This window comes from Mastacembelus armatus, chromosome 14 (genome assembly GCF_900324485.2).
Source record: "Mastacembelus armatus chromosome 14, fMasArm1.2, whole genome shotgun sequence".
Lineage (NCBI taxonomy): Eukaryota > Metazoa > Chordata > Actinopteri > Synbranchiformes > Mastacembelidae > Mastacembelus > Mastacembelus armatus.
This window is the reverse complement of record NC_046646.1, coordinates 12,251,640-12,268,952: the sequence shown is the minus strand read 5'-3', so window position 1 is coordinate 12,268,952 and position 17,313 is coordinate 12,251,640. Positions and strand designations below refer to the sequence as shown.

General features: G+C 40.3%; 3 protein-coding genes across 5 annotated transcripts; 1 reads left to right on the top strand and 2 right to left on the bottom strand.

Moving 5' to 3' along the window:
• Positions 1-253: 253 nt before the first annotated feature.
• Positions 254-2,582, bottom strand: fgl1b (fibrinogen like 1B). The gene is made up of 9 exons (XM_026328721.2): positions 2,427-2,582; positions 2,235-2,327; positions 1,707-1,974; positions 1,415-1,574; positions 1,164-1,261; positions 945-1,033; positions 736-861; positions 566-630; positions 254-441 (listed from the first exon to the last, which is right to left on the bottom strand). Exons 1-9 carry the CDS (start codon positions 2,433-2,435, stop codon positions 261-263), a joined length of 1,089 nt encoding a protein of 362 aa, XP_026184506.1. The 5' UTR covers positions 2,436-2,582; the 3' UTR covers positions 254-260.
• Positions 336-10,274, top strand: tpte (transmembrane phosphatase with tensin homology). Of its 2 annotated transcripts, XM_026328716.2 has the most exons (20): positions 336-467; positions 3,802-3,851; positions 4,336-4,426; positions 4,597-4,677; positions 4,767-4,814; positions 4,916-5,077; positions 5,758-5,877; positions 6,461-6,560; positions 6,652-6,715; positions 6,835-6,899; positions 7,050-7,110; positions 7,200-7,281; positions 7,443-7,531; positions 7,667-7,728; positions 7,824-7,904; positions 8,399-8,504; positions 8,623-8,720; positions 8,830-8,925; positions 9,018-9,088; positions 9,173-10,274. In XM_026328716.2, the coding sequence occupies exons 3-20, from the start codon at positions 4,380-4,382 to the stop codon at positions 9,273-9,275; spliced, it is 1,536 nt and encodes a 511-aa protein (XP_026184501.1). In that variant the 5' UTR covers positions 336-467; positions 3,802-3,851; positions 4,336-4,379; the 3' UTR covers positions 9,276-10,274. The 2 variants fall into 2 exon arrangements, with proteins under 2 accessions (XP_026184501.1, XP_026184502.1); XM_026328717.2 differs by lacking the exons at positions 336-467; positions 3,802-3,851 and adding an exon at positions 3,856-3,995.
• A 714-nt stretch (positions 10,275-10,988) lies between these two features.
• Positions 10,989-17,158, bottom strand: smpd1 (sphingomyelin phosphodiesterase 1). Of its 2 annotated transcripts, XM_026328713.1 has the most exons (9): positions 16,955-17,158; positions 16,584-16,858; positions 14,281-14,601; positions 13,771-14,051; positions 13,275-13,448; positions 12,795-12,966; positions 12,448-12,524; positions 11,736-11,881; positions 11,227-11,645 (listed from the first exon to the last, which is right to left on the bottom strand). In XM_026328713.1, exons 2-9 carry the CDS (start codon positions 16,806-16,808, stop codon positions 11,227-11,229), a joined length of 1,815 nt encoding a protein of 604 aa, XP_026184498.1. In that variant the 5' UTR covers positions 16,809-16,858; positions 16,955-17,158. The 2 variants fall into 2 exon arrangements, with proteins under 2 accessions (XP_026184499.1, XP_026184498.1); XM_026328714.2 differs by lacking the exon at positions 16,955-17,158 and having other exon boundaries at positions 10,989-11,645; positions 16,584-16,808.
• Positions 17,159-17,313: the final 155 nt, after the last annotated feature.

Below are 17,313 nucleotides of genomic sequence, written 5' to 3'. Positions count from 1 at the left end.
AACGTCAGGCATTTTTCAAGTGTATAAGTTAAAGCAGTCAATGAGGCATTGTGCTAAGATGCTGTTTGTTTTATTGTTTGAGTAATATCATACAGGTTATAGAAAGTAATGTTTACTGGAAAGTAAAAGATATTGTACTATAGACAATTGATAATAGTTTAAAATAATGAAGTAATGGGAGAAATTAAGATTTTTAAGAATTTACACCTTTGCCATTATTTTTTGCCTCATTCAGTATCAGACAAGAAACTTTTTTTTTTTTAAATTTCCCCTGCTCCACTGCCCATGGCATCCAAGAAAACCAGAGGCCGCACCTTCATGGTGGTGTGTCTAAGGGAATACCAAAGGCCTTTCCAGGTCCCCCACACCACACCATTGTCATTCTGGCCTGTGTACTTCCCTGTGCGGTAGAACTTCCCATTCAGATTGGCTGTATGACATCTGTAAAGAAAAGTTTATAATGTCAGGTAAGACAAAACTCAAACATTTTACTATAAAGAAAATACAGTGGTAATACTACTGCAACAATCAGAGTGTCCACTTGACTTAATGTGCAAGGTCTCACCTGTTGAACCACCAACCAGCCTTATTCTCCTGAGCACAGCTGCCATGAAGGAAGCGGTCATTGTCCTGTATCACCAACATCAATGTTAACCACAGTCATTATCTGCACATTATCCTTAAACTCGTACGAAGGAATAAGATCAGAATCATAATAAGAGACAGATGACTGACCTGATCTCTGGTGCTGAACTGCATGCCACTGAGACAGGCAGACCACTGCTCCACCACCCTCCCACCACCAGACAGAGCATCCCCAGCTTTTCCACTGTACATCCCATACTGGAGACGATACTTATCCTGAAATTGGAGCAAATTATGTTTGTCTGGAATTGCAGCAACTTCTTATACTAAAAACATGACTGTAAAATTGATTTTCTTACAGCTTCATCAGTGATCCTAAAATTCTCATAAAATGCATAACTTCTCTGTCCATCCCAGTCCATTAGATCAATCTTCACCAGGTTCTTACCTTTAAGAAAAAGACATGCAGATAATAATTGATAAATAAGCTGCCAATCAGAGAGAAGACTGTTCCAAAATAAAAACAGGAATTTATATTGCATTTAATTTATTTTTTGGGGATTTTAATCATTGCTGACCTTCTGAAAGCAAAGAATATATGTGCTCGTTCCCCAACCAAAACTCATCATTCCACTGTTTAAAGTCTCCAAAGCCATCTCTGTAGTCCACCCAGTCTCTAAAATAAGAATTAGACAGACATTTACCACATCTTCAAAACAGCTGTGTAAGCTTTATCAATGCCTACTTTGAAATATGAAGCTGAGCTTTTCATGGATTTTGGTACATTTTCCTACATTCTGTATGTGGACTACTTTCTCTGCTTAAAAACCTGTTGAAGTCAACTTTTCCATGTCGACGTCTCTGAAACACTGTCCACCCTCCTCCATCATCCATGTCACAGTAGACCAAAAATGGCTCCTGGTGCATTTTGGGTCTGATGCGGTAGAAACCACTTGGTGGTCTCAGTCTGTCAAACAGCTCAGAACAGTCTAGAAAGATAGCATTAAAAGGCCTTAAAGATTGTTGATTACCATCCTTGTCATTAAGTGCTTCATAATTAAGATTTAACTATTAAAATGAACACCGTAACACATATATGACATAATGTGAGTTTTTCTTACCTTTGTCATGGATAATTAAATTGCCTGCTGGTGGAAGTTGTTTCATCAATGTCATATCAGAGCTGGCTAATGCCCCACTGTTGTTGTGGTTTACAGCAGGAACTGTGTCATTTTCAGGTTTAGTATTAGGTGCAGCAGGCTGTAGTGGCTGGAAATATTTGTGCATCTGCAAGTGCTCAACCAGCCAAGTCCCAATCAAGAGTTTATTCTCCAGTTTCCTTATGCTGCGCTTGATAACTGCAACCTCTGGCCCACATGAGTCTATTCCCTTAAATCAGGAAAAAACATTTCTAGTTATACATGATGGTAAGTATAAATTGATTTTTAATATAATACTGGTATAGAGAGAGGGGCTATCAAAAGCATAGGTCCACCCCTGCACAGATCTATAAAATGGAGTTTCTAGGAATGACAGTCCTTTTTGAGTCCAACCTGTAATTAACACTTTTGACCCTTATATTCTCAGTTTTCACTGTCAACACAAAAACAAAGAGAGAAACATATCCTGGAGTAAGACGATCTACTTACAGACAACTGTGTAGAGGAGGCCATGGGGAACAACAGTGCCAACAACAGCAACACTGGCATGGCTTTTATGAAGTCCTTTGCTGCAATGTCAGTCTGAAATTATAAATGCAATGTATCTTAAAGATCAGAGAATAAACCGATACTTGTCATGAAACTACAAATCTTCCAAAATAATCCGCACCACAAACCTACCTTCCACATGCTTCCACTTGTTTTCTCCAGCTTCAATGTTCTTTTGCTCTAAAATTTGTCAGTATTATTTATAGGCTGGGCCAGTTCTGCATGGTCCACATTAAGGGATCCAGATTCTACCAACTTTGCCTAAGGCTGAACTCAAGCCAGTTTGTAGTTTTCCAACCCTATCAAACATAGAAGTGCTCAGCTGATCCCAGACCTGCAAATGGTCTCATGGACAGAATGTGTTCACAGGACTTCATTCCTTACATAGCAGTGCTTTCAACAGGCGTCTTTTGTCTATGGCGAGAAAACGCTTCATTTGCTCGGCAGCAACAAAGAAACAGCATATAAACAAAAACAGTGAAGCTGAAACTAACAGATTTACAGATTATACTATTGTAGGCACAACAATATCAAAATTACAAACAGTTTGCAAAAGTTTCCAGAGCCTAAAGTCTTTAAAAAGTTTTTTTCTTTATCTGCCCTACGGTCAAGAGCCAAATATATTCAATTCACAATAATATACAACAGAAAATATGAAGAAATTTAGCAGTTTAGGAGAGAAGTCAGTGGTACAGGTGGGCTCCCTCCTGTGTTACTCGTTGGGTATTGCACAGATAAAAATCTGCAATTTAAGATTTTTAATTGACTTATTCAGTATTTCTTTTGTGTATAAGCTTTATTTCCCTTCACTCTGTCATTAAAAAAAAAAATAAAAGTAATTGTCACTGGTTTTAAGCTATTTTTATGTTGTTTTAATATTATGGCTTAGTTTGTTAAGCACTTAGAAAATCTGTTTTTGAAAAAGAGTTAGCAACACACTTCTTTATACCTGTCCTTGTTTGCAGTGTTTCGCCTTTTTAACCTTTTCTACTTTACTTATGTTTCCCCTATTTTGAGTAAATTGGGCCTTTTCTTAAGATATCGCGCTGTAGCAGAACAACACAATCAACTTGCATCAAATACTATCAAAGTATCAGCTTGACAAAAGAAGCAAAGCTCCAACACAAAGTGAGTTTTTGCCATGCCTTGGTTGGAAGGAGCCGTGTTTATTTTACAAACCAGGACACTGACGTTTGGGAATTCAATTAAACCAAAAACAGATGTCAGAGCGAGGTGGGAGAGGCTGTGCAGCCTGTTGGCATAACGCTACTCTCCGCGGCTCTGCATGGGAGGCTTGCGGTCAGTTCTGGTGTGAAAGGTGGAGAAACAAAGATGAGTAACGACTAACGAGGAAAAAAGAAGCGAGCCTGTTTTTCACTGAAATCCAGGAAGTCCGAAACCGCTACGTTTGCAAAAAAAAACAAAAAAAAAAAAAAACGAGGAATATGGATGGGTAGAAAAAAATCTCCCCGGGTCACCTTTGAACTGTCTTCCTTTGTCTTCACAGGGAGTCACAAGACGAAGTGTCGTATAGTTTCATGAATGACAGCACTAACGGTAAGCAGTTTAGTACGCTCCGTAGTTTAGTTAGCTAGTTTTTAAGATGATCATTTGGTGTCAGCTCTGCAGACAAACACTCCAGACAACGAGAGGAAAGGACTGGGGGAAGGTGCTCGGTTTACCTGAGCTGGAAAGCGGCTGGTTTGTGTTGTTGAATTTTACTTTGCGGTTTCCCCCAGCGGTAGCTAATAACGAACCTTGGACACTTAACTAACTAATGCTAGTTAGCTAACTAACCTTTTCTGCACTGCTCGTCGGTTTTTGCATTAACGGCTAACCAGAGCAGTGGTTGCTAAGCAGCCACTTGTGGGAAACTCTATTAAAAGTTTAATGATAAAAACGTGACTTTTCTAGTGCGGGTTCAGGTACTGATAAACATGCAGTGTTGTTTTTGTACAAGAGGACGCGTTTTTTGTGTGTGTCCAGTTTTTACAAGATAGAATTTTCAGAATTGAACTCTTAAATGTGTTTTCACATGCAGAGTCTGCTCGTTCAGAATAAAGCCAGAAGGAAGACACACAAACCATGTCCTCTGTCTTTTTCAATCCAGGATCCGATTCAGGTGTAAATGGGTGAGTAGAATACTGTTGATATGGAAAGATTAACTCTATGTGGATGTTTACAAAACCATTTATGTTTGTAGTTGTCACGTCATAGACCTATGTGAATGTGGTGTTGATGTTTTGTATTGTGTTGCACTAGTGTTTTGCCAAGATCTTTATCTTGTCCACCTGTTTGTTAGAAACGTTGCAAAGATGGAAGATGCTAAAGTAGAGATTGACGACGGAAAGGCAGAGAATGTGGTACCAGACACAATGTACCAGTAAGTATATAACTACCTTCTTTGTATACAACCATTTCTTTTCCAGAAGCACATTTACCTGTAGTGACTATGGTTCTTCTTCTTTGTAGCAACATCCGGAAAAAAATCACACCTTTTGTTATGTCCTTTGGATTTCGGTGAGTGTGTTTTGGAAATATTAATATAATCTAGAGGGATAATTGCTAATCATGTTGATGTTGACGGTGATGATGATGATGCTTTCTGTCTTTTTCTCCAGTGTTTTTGGGGTAGTATTGATCCTTGTGGACTTCGCCCTGGTGATTGTGGACTTCTCCCTGCCTGACAGGAGCAGAGATGTTGGAAAAGCCTTAGAGGCGGTGTCCCTCACCATCTCCTTCTTCTTTGTCATTGACGTTCTCCTGCGGGTCTATGTGGAAGGGTGGGTGAGAAAGGAGGGCCTTGCATGCATTAGTGTAATGGTATATATAGTTGTTTTTGAAGAAGTCATGTGCATTTGCTTAATTTTTGTTACTCAGCAACTCCCAGTCTTTGTATTTATGGTCCTCATTGCATCAGAAGCAAATGCAGTGTCACCACTTGTATCCCTTCGTATGTTTTCAGCACTCCTCTAAATCTTATCTTTGTTAACAGTGTTAACAAAGATAACTGTGTCAGCACATATGAATAATGTGCCGACACCATGTTAGGAGGAGATTAATTTGGGTATTAGTTTGGGCTGTTAATGCAATGAATTGTACTTCATTTTAAACTGTATGTTCAAAAATGGTCTTCACTTATCACTGCACAGCAGCTTGCTCGTGACTGTGAGAACAAGAAGATTTTAAAAGAGTGATGCAAACATTACCAGAGTTGTGTGTCAGCAGAAACCATGTGTGATTAGCTGTTAAACAGGAAATAGTGAAGAGGAAGCTGGACAGGAAATGTATGGGATGTGTTGGACTGTTCCTTGGAAAATGTACTGACTCAAAATACTAGTACAATACCCAGTCCATCTTCTAACAAGTTGATCGATAGTATTAATTGCGTGATCTGGGCAGTTTTCCCAGTAGCATGTAAATAGTCTAATGCCGTGTGTACATTTTCTTGGGTACCTTGTAGGTTCAAAGTGTACTTCAGCTCCAAGCTTAACATCATAGATGCCTGTGTTGTCGTAGTCACACTGGTGATCACCATGACCTACACCTTCACTGACCTGTCAGGAGCCAGTCTCATCCCCAGGTACCTGCTTTCCCTTGCATTCCCAGCTAACAGATGTGTAATATTACCAGACATATAGTTGTTTTGGATGTTTACATGGTAGTCCTGTGGGTCAGGAGTGAGATTTGAATTTGGGTATAAAATTCTTAGGTTTAGCTCTGAGTTCCTGGAGATTAATTTATAGAGCCTCAAATTGACATTCTGCTCATTTAAAACCCCTACAGACCTGTTGTCTATCCACATAAGTGCTTTCATTTAGATGCCCTATTAAATGTCTTCTCAGGACTGTAGACAAATATAGACATCTCCTTCACTGTGCTATAGGAATGGTGGAATAATTTACACATCTGTCATTTTGATTAGTCTGTAGAATTAGAGTGGTCAATTAGGTTAGCCCCATGCAGCTTCCACCTGGCTATTGGTCTAATCACCCAGGCTACTTAAAGACATGTGCTGGTATACTAGATCTTTAATACCTATACCCATATTATGTTATTGTTTTAATAATTATTATATATTATAATAATGATCATTACATTCTACTCAAATGCAAATGTTTGAATGATTCAGAGGTTTTATTTTTGTTTAATTCATTCTTCATCAGGGTGGTGACGTTTCTTCGTTTCCTGAGAATAATAATCCTGGTGAGGGTTTTCAGACTGGCAACTCAGAGGAAGGAGCTGGAGAAAGTCACCAGGAGGATGGTAAGATCATTGCAATGAAAACATTGGAAACTGAATACCTGGTGTACTATAGTCTTCCTAGTCTACTTGAGTCCTTTGATATTTTTGTCAGGTTTCTGAGAACAAGCGGCGTTATCAGAAAGATGGATTTGATCTCGACCTTACCTATGTCACAGGTATGTGCTACATGCTGTATAAACAATATACATGCATGTCAGAAACATATAAAAACATTGCAAAAAATGACAGACTTTACAAGTCGAGCTTTTGTTTGCATCTTCACCCACTTCTCTAGACCGTGTCATTGCCATGTCTTTCCCTTCCTCTGGAAAACAGTCTTTCTACAGGAATCCAATCACAGTAAGTCGGACTGGACTCAGGTGTGCACACTCATTGAAATCTGTTTCAGTGCATATGAGTTCACCTGGCTGACTTTTTAGCTGTTGTCTCACATCTCATAACACCACCACCACATATGCTTTAACCTATTCCTCATCTCTTTCTGTGCAGGAGGTGGCAAGGTTCTTGGACACAAAACATGAAGGGCACTATAAAGTTTACAACCTATGCAGTAAGTTAGGGCTCCCTCTTGTCACATGTTCTGTATTGCCTTTTATCTAAACCTAAACAAACCATATGAATACCATCTTTTTTGACCAGGTGAGAAGGGTTATGACCCCAAGTTCTTCCACTACAGAGTTGAACGGGTGTTCATTGATGACCACAACGTCCCTGCCTTGGAGTAAGTAACATTTTCAGCAAGTTCACAGGACAGATCACAAGCAAACATATCTGCTATGAACACTCACTGAAATATAATGTATCACAAGCACGCATTATTTGTAAATACTTGTGCACGCTTTTCTCCGTACCTTTAACATTGTGTTGCACTGCCTGTCACAGGGACATGCTGAAATACACAACAAGTGTGAGGGACTGGATGTCTGCTGATCCCAGAAATGTCATTGCTATTCACTGTAAAGGAGGGAAAGGTGATACTAAAAATTCGACTTTCTTCATTATCATTTAGTGAATAGTCTATTTTTGCACATTATTGTGGTGCATTATCATTGAAATATGCTGCTTGTACTAGTCGTTTACTTTACTAATTTAGTTATCTTTTACAGGACGTACAGGTACTATGGTGTGTACTTGGCTTATTGACAGTGACCAGTTTGAGAATGCACAGGTATGTCTCTTTAAGGCTGAGATTTCTTCAAAGAAAGATTAATGACTTAGTAACTGCAGACTGCTTCCTTACATTGTTTTCTGCTTGTCCACCAGGACAGTCTGAACTATTTTGGCGAAAGGAGGACAGACACGAGTCAGAGCTCCAAGTTTCAGGGTGTCGAGACTCCCTCTCAGGTAAGAACTCAGGCTTTGCAAAGCCACATTTTTTTTAATAGAAGCATTATTTTTGAAATATTGTTTTAACAACCACAATGAAAGAACATGTGTAGAATTTAATTCTAACTGGCGCCTCCCTGTGGTAATATTAAAAAATGAACTGTGGCAGACAGAAGGGCTGACAGCAACACAGAGGACATGTTTTCACCAAAATTGTCTGACTTTTCTAGTTTCTTATTTCTATTTTTATTTTATTCATATTTATATATTTTATATCTCCTGTATGCCATCAGAATAACATGATTTTATAAATGTGAACATAGTATGTTTTCACATACATTGTACTGTACATATTTTTTTTTCTTGAGGCCTTTGCCATGAGCTGATAATTAGTGTTTACAGTTTACAGATTTGAATAGATTGTTTGTGGACAAAGTGAATATGAAAATTACTAAGCAGCTAGTGAAAATGTTTAGCTCTGTTGTGTACATGCGTGTGTGTGTGAACCACAGAGCCGCTATGTGGGGTACTATGAGATTATGAAGACCAAGTTCAACAGACAGCTACCTCCACCTAAAGCCCTCAGGATCAAGAGCTTCCGCATCCACTCCATAGCAGGTAAAATCCAGCTAACCAGCCAGGACCTCCAATAGATAACTCACTTGATCCATATCCATATCACAAAATTCAGCTTTTTTTTATTTATATATTTATTCAGTTTTTTGTTCTTACCCAGGTGTGGGTAAAGGGGATGGCAGTGATCTTAAGGTGAAGGTAATTCTGAAGAAAGAGCTGGTATTTCAATGTGTGTGTGCCAAACAGGACAACTGCACAGTAAGGATCATGCACTTGGGCTATACAATCATCAGGTTATGCAGCTTTTTGCTGAACATGTGATTGACACATTTCTGGTCTTTTTTGTTTTGTTTTGTTTTTTTTTTAGGTATTTCCCGACATTGGAAATAACGCAGCAGTGATCAGCCTACTAAACGGACCTGTAGTTGAAGGAGATGTGAAGGTCATGTTTGAATCCAGTGCTGTGAGTTGTTCACCTTTCGCCTTAAAACTAGTGTGTAAGGAATGCTCATCTTAGCCTGGCTGTCCTATGATTGTTTTTATCATTCCCTTTAGGGTCTTCCAAAAGGATACGAAGATGTTCCAATCTACTTCTGGTTCAATACCTCCTTCATAGTGGATAACAAGTATGTTATGCCCGCTTTGGTGCAACTACTGGAGTAGCTTTCAATTCATAGTTTTTCAGCTTCTGACTGTGACTCTGTCCACAGGCTGTTTTTGCCAAGGGGAGAACTGGACAACCCACACAAACCCAAGACCTGGGAGCTGTACAAGGAGGACTTTGGCATCACTGTGTTCTTCTTAGAACCATAATAAAAGCCCTTTAGAAAAATGAAGGAAAAGAAGGCTTGTGACAGTTGAACATTTAAAGTTGGATGATGAGCAGACGTTTGCAGATTAAACACTAAATCAAGAAATCAAAAGGAACTTAATGTGAAAGGAGGATTAAATGATGTTATGATTTTGAGTGCAGCGCTGAATCAGTGTTGCTCTGATAAAACCAGTCATCTAAAATGAAATTTATAACGAGGAATAACCATTAAACAATCATGTCTTCCAATGATTCACTTACCTTCATGCATGGCAACTATTTTGAGTGTCCTAAAATGACATCAAAAATACTGAAAAAGAATTAGAAATTTGTTACTGATAAAGTTATAATGCTGAACGGTACTGATGTATCTGCCCCCAACCGTCATTTTCTACTCCTTGTACTACTTTAGATTCATCTTCTCTGAAGCATTTAGTCAATGTGAAACCAGGGACCAAGTAGTGGCTCCTGCTGTATGTACTGAGTGGTTGATTAATGAAGCGAATCTGCGGTATAGTCAGTGACGCAACATTGGAAACCACAGATCAGTTTATCAGAACACAGGAAGACATGAGAAATAAAATACTGAGTTTTCACACAGGGCTACATAGAACAGTTGTCACTGAGCTGTACCTGAGCCAAAGTTTGAGTTTGGATGCATCAGAGTTTCTGGACATTTGTAACTTTATCTGTTTTGTAAATTTTTGCCACTATTAACACTAAAGGAATTATAGGTCATCTGGATTTTTGTGTTAACCTATGGAGGAAACTATGTAGTGGATAAACTTATTACAAAATGAAAAGCCATACAGTGCTGCTATTACAAAAGAAATTACTCAACATTTTTCTGTCATTGCAAACAGATGGACAAGGTTGTAAGATTCCATCATTTATTCATAATTTACAGTATATAGGATTTTTAAACTATTGTTCATTTTACAAGTTGCAGTTCATGTCATGCTCATGATACACTACAAATCACATAAATCATGACCTGAGAACCTTTGTATGCTTGTATCAACGTTGTTTTAAATTACACCTAGAAGTTAACTAGCCAACGAAAGCATTAAAGTGCAGAGAGAAGTAAACTTCAGTGAGAAATACTGATCTTTATGGGCCTGAAGACATCTTTGCTGAGGCACTTAGACAGTGCTGTGCATTAAGGTAGCTACCTTACAAAATAACCACAATCACCACAGTGGAATTCAAGAAGGACTGAAAAATAAGTCAAGATCCTAAATGTGGCATAACAACTTGCCTCAAACCTGATAAAACCTGAGATCCATTCATCCATGACGTTCACTAATAAGGCTCACTGAAGCATTGAAGGAGAATCATCAACTCCCAGAAACTGTTAATATTGCTTTATGGGGTCAGAAAATCATCCCTTTAATGTAAACTTGGCACTGTGTCACAGTTTACAAGGGAGGATTTAAGGAAATTTAAATTATTTTGTGATGAAAATCTCATGAAAACTTTGGGAATTTTACAAAATCCATCCTCCTGATACACATTATCAACAATGTGGCTGGATTGATGCTAGAGAACAGCATCTTTTCAAGTCACAAGAATGTTATGGATCAACTATTTAACTCCCACCATTCTGTGCATTTCCAGTAAAGGGAACATCTTTCAGGGGCGCTTTCAAGCAGTTATTACTCAATTGCCATTGCAAAACAGCAGCAAACAAACCTAAGGGCTTTTGCCAAACAATCAGTTAAATGTGTTTGTGAAAGCATTATAGATGACAAAAGTCCTAATTGAGAACTCACAATGTTTACAAAATGTTCATGAACTGCACAGATTACAGAGTAATAGCTAAAGTGACTGCATGTTATCAAACAAATACAATAATGTCTTGTTGATCCATCTGCAACAGAACAAATTAAACTTTTGGCTCAATTTCATATTGCTTTTTACCCCAGTCAGTCATTCAGGCCAAACTCTGTCATGTCAACAAAGAGTTTTTCTGGCAGCTTGGGCCAAGTTTCCTCCAGAACCAATGAGGTGGTCACACTGCTCACGCTCATCATACCGCCCACTTCTCAAAAAGCAGAGCAATGAAGTTTTGCAGGTCTCCTTGCAGGGCTCTGACACATGTCCTTTATGACTGAAATACCAGAACTTCTGGAAGACTCTGTCATCATTGATGAAGGTCTGTATTAGCCTATCATGGTCGGAAGGGAACATAGTGGGAAGACCATAGGCCTCAGTGGCACGATATAACAGTGTCCACTTGGGGTTTGGATCCGGGCTGAAGGAGGCCCCTGGACCATGGTTTGCCTCTGTGAGATTGAGGATGTAGTTTTCATGGTCAATTACCAGTCGAGAGCTGCCTTGGTAGTTCCCATCAATGTAGTAGACACGGTATCCTGGAAAGGGAAAACAACATTTGTAGCTTTGTGTGTGAGTGCGTGGCTTCTGAAATGCCAGGACACCACTCAACTACTTTATGTACTCACCTGGGTTGAGATTAATAAAAGTAGTGGCACTGGGAGCAATAAACGCCACTCCCAGTGGGCGGGTCATGGTCGCCTCATCATAAAACATTTGGAACTCATCCCTATGTGTATGGCCAAAAAACTGTCCAGCAATTGTACTTTCATATCTGACAAAACAACAAAAAAAAAAACAAAAAAAAACAACATAAAATAGGTTCTTACACAGAAAAGACAGAAAACTTCAAAACCAATCTCATCTCTTAGGCCACAAGTTTGACCACAGTAAGACACTAATTAAAAATAAATAAATAAAACAATTTACGAATATTTTCATTAGTTAAAGCAGACCACTGAACCAGGCATGCAAAAAATGAGGAAGTGAAACAAACACTGCTGATAAGTTCCACAGTGATGTGGCTAAAAGTATCTTAACATCTGTAAATTTTCCAGGCTACTGATGATCCAAATTAATTACCGTACATAGGCATTACACTTTAAGTCGATGAAGCTAAAACAGACATTTTGGTGAAATCAGTGCTCCACATCCATTTTAAATATCTAAATCTTACATCGACAGTCAGTTCTGCACACTCAGCAGTGGTTTCATCATATTGTTCCCTCAGTGACAACAGCAGGTAAACAGGACACAAATGCTGCATTTACTGTTCTACACTTTAATACTCAAAAGTTCTAGGATTTTACACCTTCAGGTTTAAATGGTGAATGTAGCTACCTGTTGACGATGTGATAGTAGTTCCAGCCCCAGCTGCCAAGACACATGCCAGGTGGTATGTGACCAATAATATGTACCTAAAAGGGAGGAAATGACACCATGAGTGAAGATCATTGCATTAATAAAAAAGGATAATATTTTTATTGCAATCTCATGCTCGGTGACAGTGACTACAGTAAATAAAAATGAAAAGGCCATAATTCATTACGCTCTAGCACAAAACATGGCTAAGGTGGGACAGCTAAGGGAGGCTCATTGAAACTATACTAACTTCTCTGTACTTAAGAGTGTTAAGTGACTGAACTCACCCAGAGTCTGTAATCTTTTGTTTTCGCTGCTTCACTCACCTTCTCTCCCTTGTCCTCACTGGCCTGGAGAATATGGACTAGCCACTGCAGCTGATTAGCAGGATCAGTCGAATTCACCATCAGCCAGAAGTTCTCTCGAGCACAAAAGTTCATGTTGAGAGAGACCAACCGCAGACCAGGCTGGACCTCTACTGTGTAAAACCCTCCATATCTGCAATTACAGCCACAGATGAGCGAGTTACATTTAGCTGAGAACATCCACCGAAACTTCAAACCCTCTATAGAGGGAATAAAATTTTGAGCAACGTAATCATTTCAGTCTGCAAAGTTTACCTACAGGTAAAATGAAACCGCAACAACAGCTACCTGACATGACCACAATTCTTATCTGATAAAGAAATTTCTTTGTTTGATGTTTTTTAACTAGTATTTGTTTCTTATCTACAGGGTGGTTTGAGCTGCACAACAATGTCAACACACAAAAGAGCTTTAGATAATATAAACATGAAAATGAAGAACCTCAGAGTCTTCAAAGCCTGCTCAGGTAACCATGCAGCCCATTCCTCTGCCATTGTGTCATAGAGCCAGGCAGAGGATCTGTTACCATGAACAAAGGGCGGTGGAAAGCTGTTTACTGGCGTACTCTCATGGTTCCCGACAGCAGGGTAAACAGTCACATTAGGTCCCAGGTATCTGCACAGGAGAGGAGGCCAAGAGTCAGTAGCTGTTTGGATCAATTCCAAGTAAGACATGACAAACATGTGACCAAAGGCGCAGCAAAAACCAGTCCATGGGTTTTTAGTAAGTCACAGTACTGGAGGTTAAAGTTAAGCAACTGCTGTCAGTCACCAGCAGCATGTTTTAAAGGTACAGCATTTAACATCAAGTTATTCAAATAAAACTAGTGACAATTAAGCCATTACTGCAGTAGTAGCTAAAGTTGTTATGTGTGAAAGGAACATTTATCCTGATCTTACATCAAGAAGTTCAAATTAAATTACTAAAGAGAAATTACTTTTGCACAAGCCTGGAGATGACTGTAAGCTCTAACAGTTGTTGTTTCCTGGTCTGAGACCAAATATTGTGCGCTGGTATGTCTCCGGTCCAGTAGACCCAGTCCCACGGTCCAGCTCTGGCAGCATTTGCCAGGAGGTTCTCTACCGTCCGCAGAGGCAGGTCACAGTTACTGTAGGTTCCCCAGTACCCAGCCTCCCTCCGCTTCCAGCTGGGAAAGCCTGACTCTTTACGACAACACAGAGGATCCTTGCAGTCTGCAGCGCTGCCAGCTTCATACTCCTGTCAGTGGAGATCAGGATATTTAAAAGCAGGCCTTGCTCCAAAGCAAACTCATGTGACTTGGGATAATGCAAACATCTCTCAAGTAAATCAGTAACTTCAACTATCTGTTCTTGGAGGGTATGGCCCAGCAATTTGTACTTTCCACTATCAGTATGAAGTACAACTTTGAGGGCCATGATGGTGAGCAGGGTGGGGGTGGGTTCATTTTTCAACAGCCCATACTCACCTGGTCCCAGTGGATGTCAGTTAGAAACAGGACCCTGCTCTGTGGGGAGCCAGGCTTGGGAGGAGATGGTGGTGTGACAGGGGGCTTGGGGACCTTTGGTAAGCTGATGTTCCACGGTGCGTAGATGTCAAATTTGCCACAGGAAGGGCCCACAAGCAGGGCACACGCTTCATTGGGCCACAGCAGAGACTCCTGCAGGGCCCGGATGAAGTCGTCCCTGAACAGTTCTGTTATTTGCCGACACACCTGCTCATCAGCCAGATGGAGACGGATGCACGCCTCACCTACAGCATGTGCCACTCGCTCTTCATTTGCATCACTCTAGAAGAGGTAAAGAAGGTACAAGAACAAATATGTCGTTTGAACATTAATGCTTCACTGACTGGTGTCAAAACCTCCAACACATTTTTGAGGTCAACAGCCAGAACTTCTTAGCAGCAGGAAGACTTGAGGTCAATAAACAGACCTTATGATCTAAATGCCTAAAGCATCTTTTTTGTGCTACATCAGCTTAAAAAAAAATGCGCAGACAATATAAAAAAAAGATTAGTGTCACATGCTGTATTTCCTTGCAAACTTGAGTAACACTAGTAGCAGTCACAACAAAACTGGTGTTTGTTGAGACGTAATTCACGATATTATATTTTAAACGACATAATTTTCAAACCGACAAGCAACAAGAATAAAAACACATCTTACCCTAAGCATTAATCTGCAGTTCTGTTGAGTAGATTAGAAATATTAAAGTAAACCAAAAAAAAAAAAAAAAAAAAGTTCAGTTTTTGCTGAAAGTGATTTTGGCAGCTGCTGACTCAGCAGTATTGTGGAGCTGTGAAACTGAACTAACACCTACGTTAGCAGCTGCAACACAAACTGAACATCTCTACACCTTCCAATAGACTTGGGTTTAACATATAAGTCTTGCATTAAACTGTATTTAATTCAGCTACGTAGAACAAGTCTTAAAATAATCTTTCTAAGTATAATGTAGACCTCTATTCCGTTTAATGACTACCTGTTAAGGCACTCTACTATACTGTATACATATACAGTATCTCACAGAAGTGACTACACCCCTCACATTTTTGTAAATAATTGATTATATCTTTTCATGTGACAACACAAGAAATGACACTTTGCTACAATGTAAAGTAGTGAGTGTACAGCTTGTATAACAGTGTAAATTTGCTGTCCCCTCAAAATAACCCAACACACAGCCATTAATGTCTAAACCGCTGGCAGCAAAAGTGAGTACACCCCTAAGTGAAAATGTCCAAATTGGGCCCAATTAGCCATTTTCCCTCCCCGGTGTCATGTGACTCGTTAGTGTTACAAGGTCTCAGGTGTGAATGAGGAGCAGGTGTGTTAAATTTGGTGTTATTGCTCTCAGTCTCTCATACTTGTCACTGGAAGTTCAACATGGCACCTCATGGCAAAGAACTCTCAGAGGATCTGAAAAAAAAAAAGAATTGTTGCTCTACATAAAGAGGCCTAGGCTATAAGAAGATTGCCAAGACCCAGAAATTGAGCTGCAGCACGGTGGCCAAGACCATACAGCGGTTTAACAGGACAGGTTCCACTCAGAACAGGCCTCGCCATGGTCGACCAAAGAAGTGGAGTGCACGTGCTCAGTGTCATATGCAGAGGTTGTCTTTGGGAAATAGACGTATGAATGCTGCCAGCATTGCTGTAGAGGTTCGGGGGGGTCAGCCTGTCAGTGCTCAGACCATTCGCTGCACACTGCATCAAATTGGTCTGCATGGCTGTCGTCCCAGAAGGAAGCCTCTTCTAAAGATGATGCCTACAGTCAAGCATGGTGGTGGGAGTGTCATGGTCTGGGGCTGCATGAGTGCTGCCGGCACTGGGGAGTTCATAAAGGTGATGGACTGGCCAAGCATGTCTCCAGACCTAAACCCTATTGAGCATCTGTGGGACATCCTCAAACAGAAGGTGGAGGAGTGCAAGGTCTCTAACATCCACCAGCTCTGTGATGTCACAGACATTGTAGCAAAGTGTCATTTCTTCAGTGTTGTCACATGAAAAGATATAATAAATTATTTACAAAAATGTGAGGGGTGTACTCACTTCTGTGAGATACTGTATACACATGTATACTACTACTCTGCTTATGACCAATCAACAGTTTCTACTGGACTGAACTATGGATGGCTACATTTGTTAATTTTGTCAATTTATTTATGTGGATTTCAATATAATTTCAGATGTTATCACTCAGCTCCACAAGAGGTTGGTTTCTCTCAGCACTTTAACAGCCTGGATATGAGACTTTTAGAAAACATTACCAATAAAGCGATATCGACGATGGTGAAGGCTGTTTTGCACAGGCGGCAGGTGACATTTGTCCAGTTAAATCCGAGCCCTTGGCGGATGAACTGCTCCATGAACACCGGCTCTGGCTGCCCTGAGGTCTGTACCGGATGACAGGAGCCAGGCTGCGACGACATCAACAGCAGAGCGCAGGTCATCAGCCCCAGAGATGAGGGCAGCAGCGCGGGGCTGAGCCTCATGGTCCCGACGGCAGCTGGTGTATCCTCCGAGCACCGGTTGTTGGCAGCCTCTGTGTGAAACATGACAACATAAGACAGAGACAAGAAGGAAGCAGCTAGCTAGCACAAGTCAGAATAAAACAACTCACACAGAAACAGAAACTAACCCGCTAACAAAGTAGCTAATTAGCTAACCGGCCCTGTAGCGCTAATTAAGTGCAGACCGGGTCGTCGTCGTCTTCGCCGGAGGACAGTGTGCAGAGCAAAGGTCAACAACCCCGGTGTGCTGGTGCTCAGTCCACGGGGTCCTGTTTGTTATGGAGAGACTGTCCCTGCTCTGTGCTGTAAGAGGAACAGCAGTCAGCTGACTCATCACGTGTTCAGCCCCCCCCCTCTCAGCACGATTTTTTTCAATAACTTTATTTATGATGCAGGAGTGACATTATAATGCATGTTTTTAAAAACCCGTGACACAAACTGCAGCTCATGTATTGTACCAAAGGGTTTTGCAGGGCTAATGCATTGA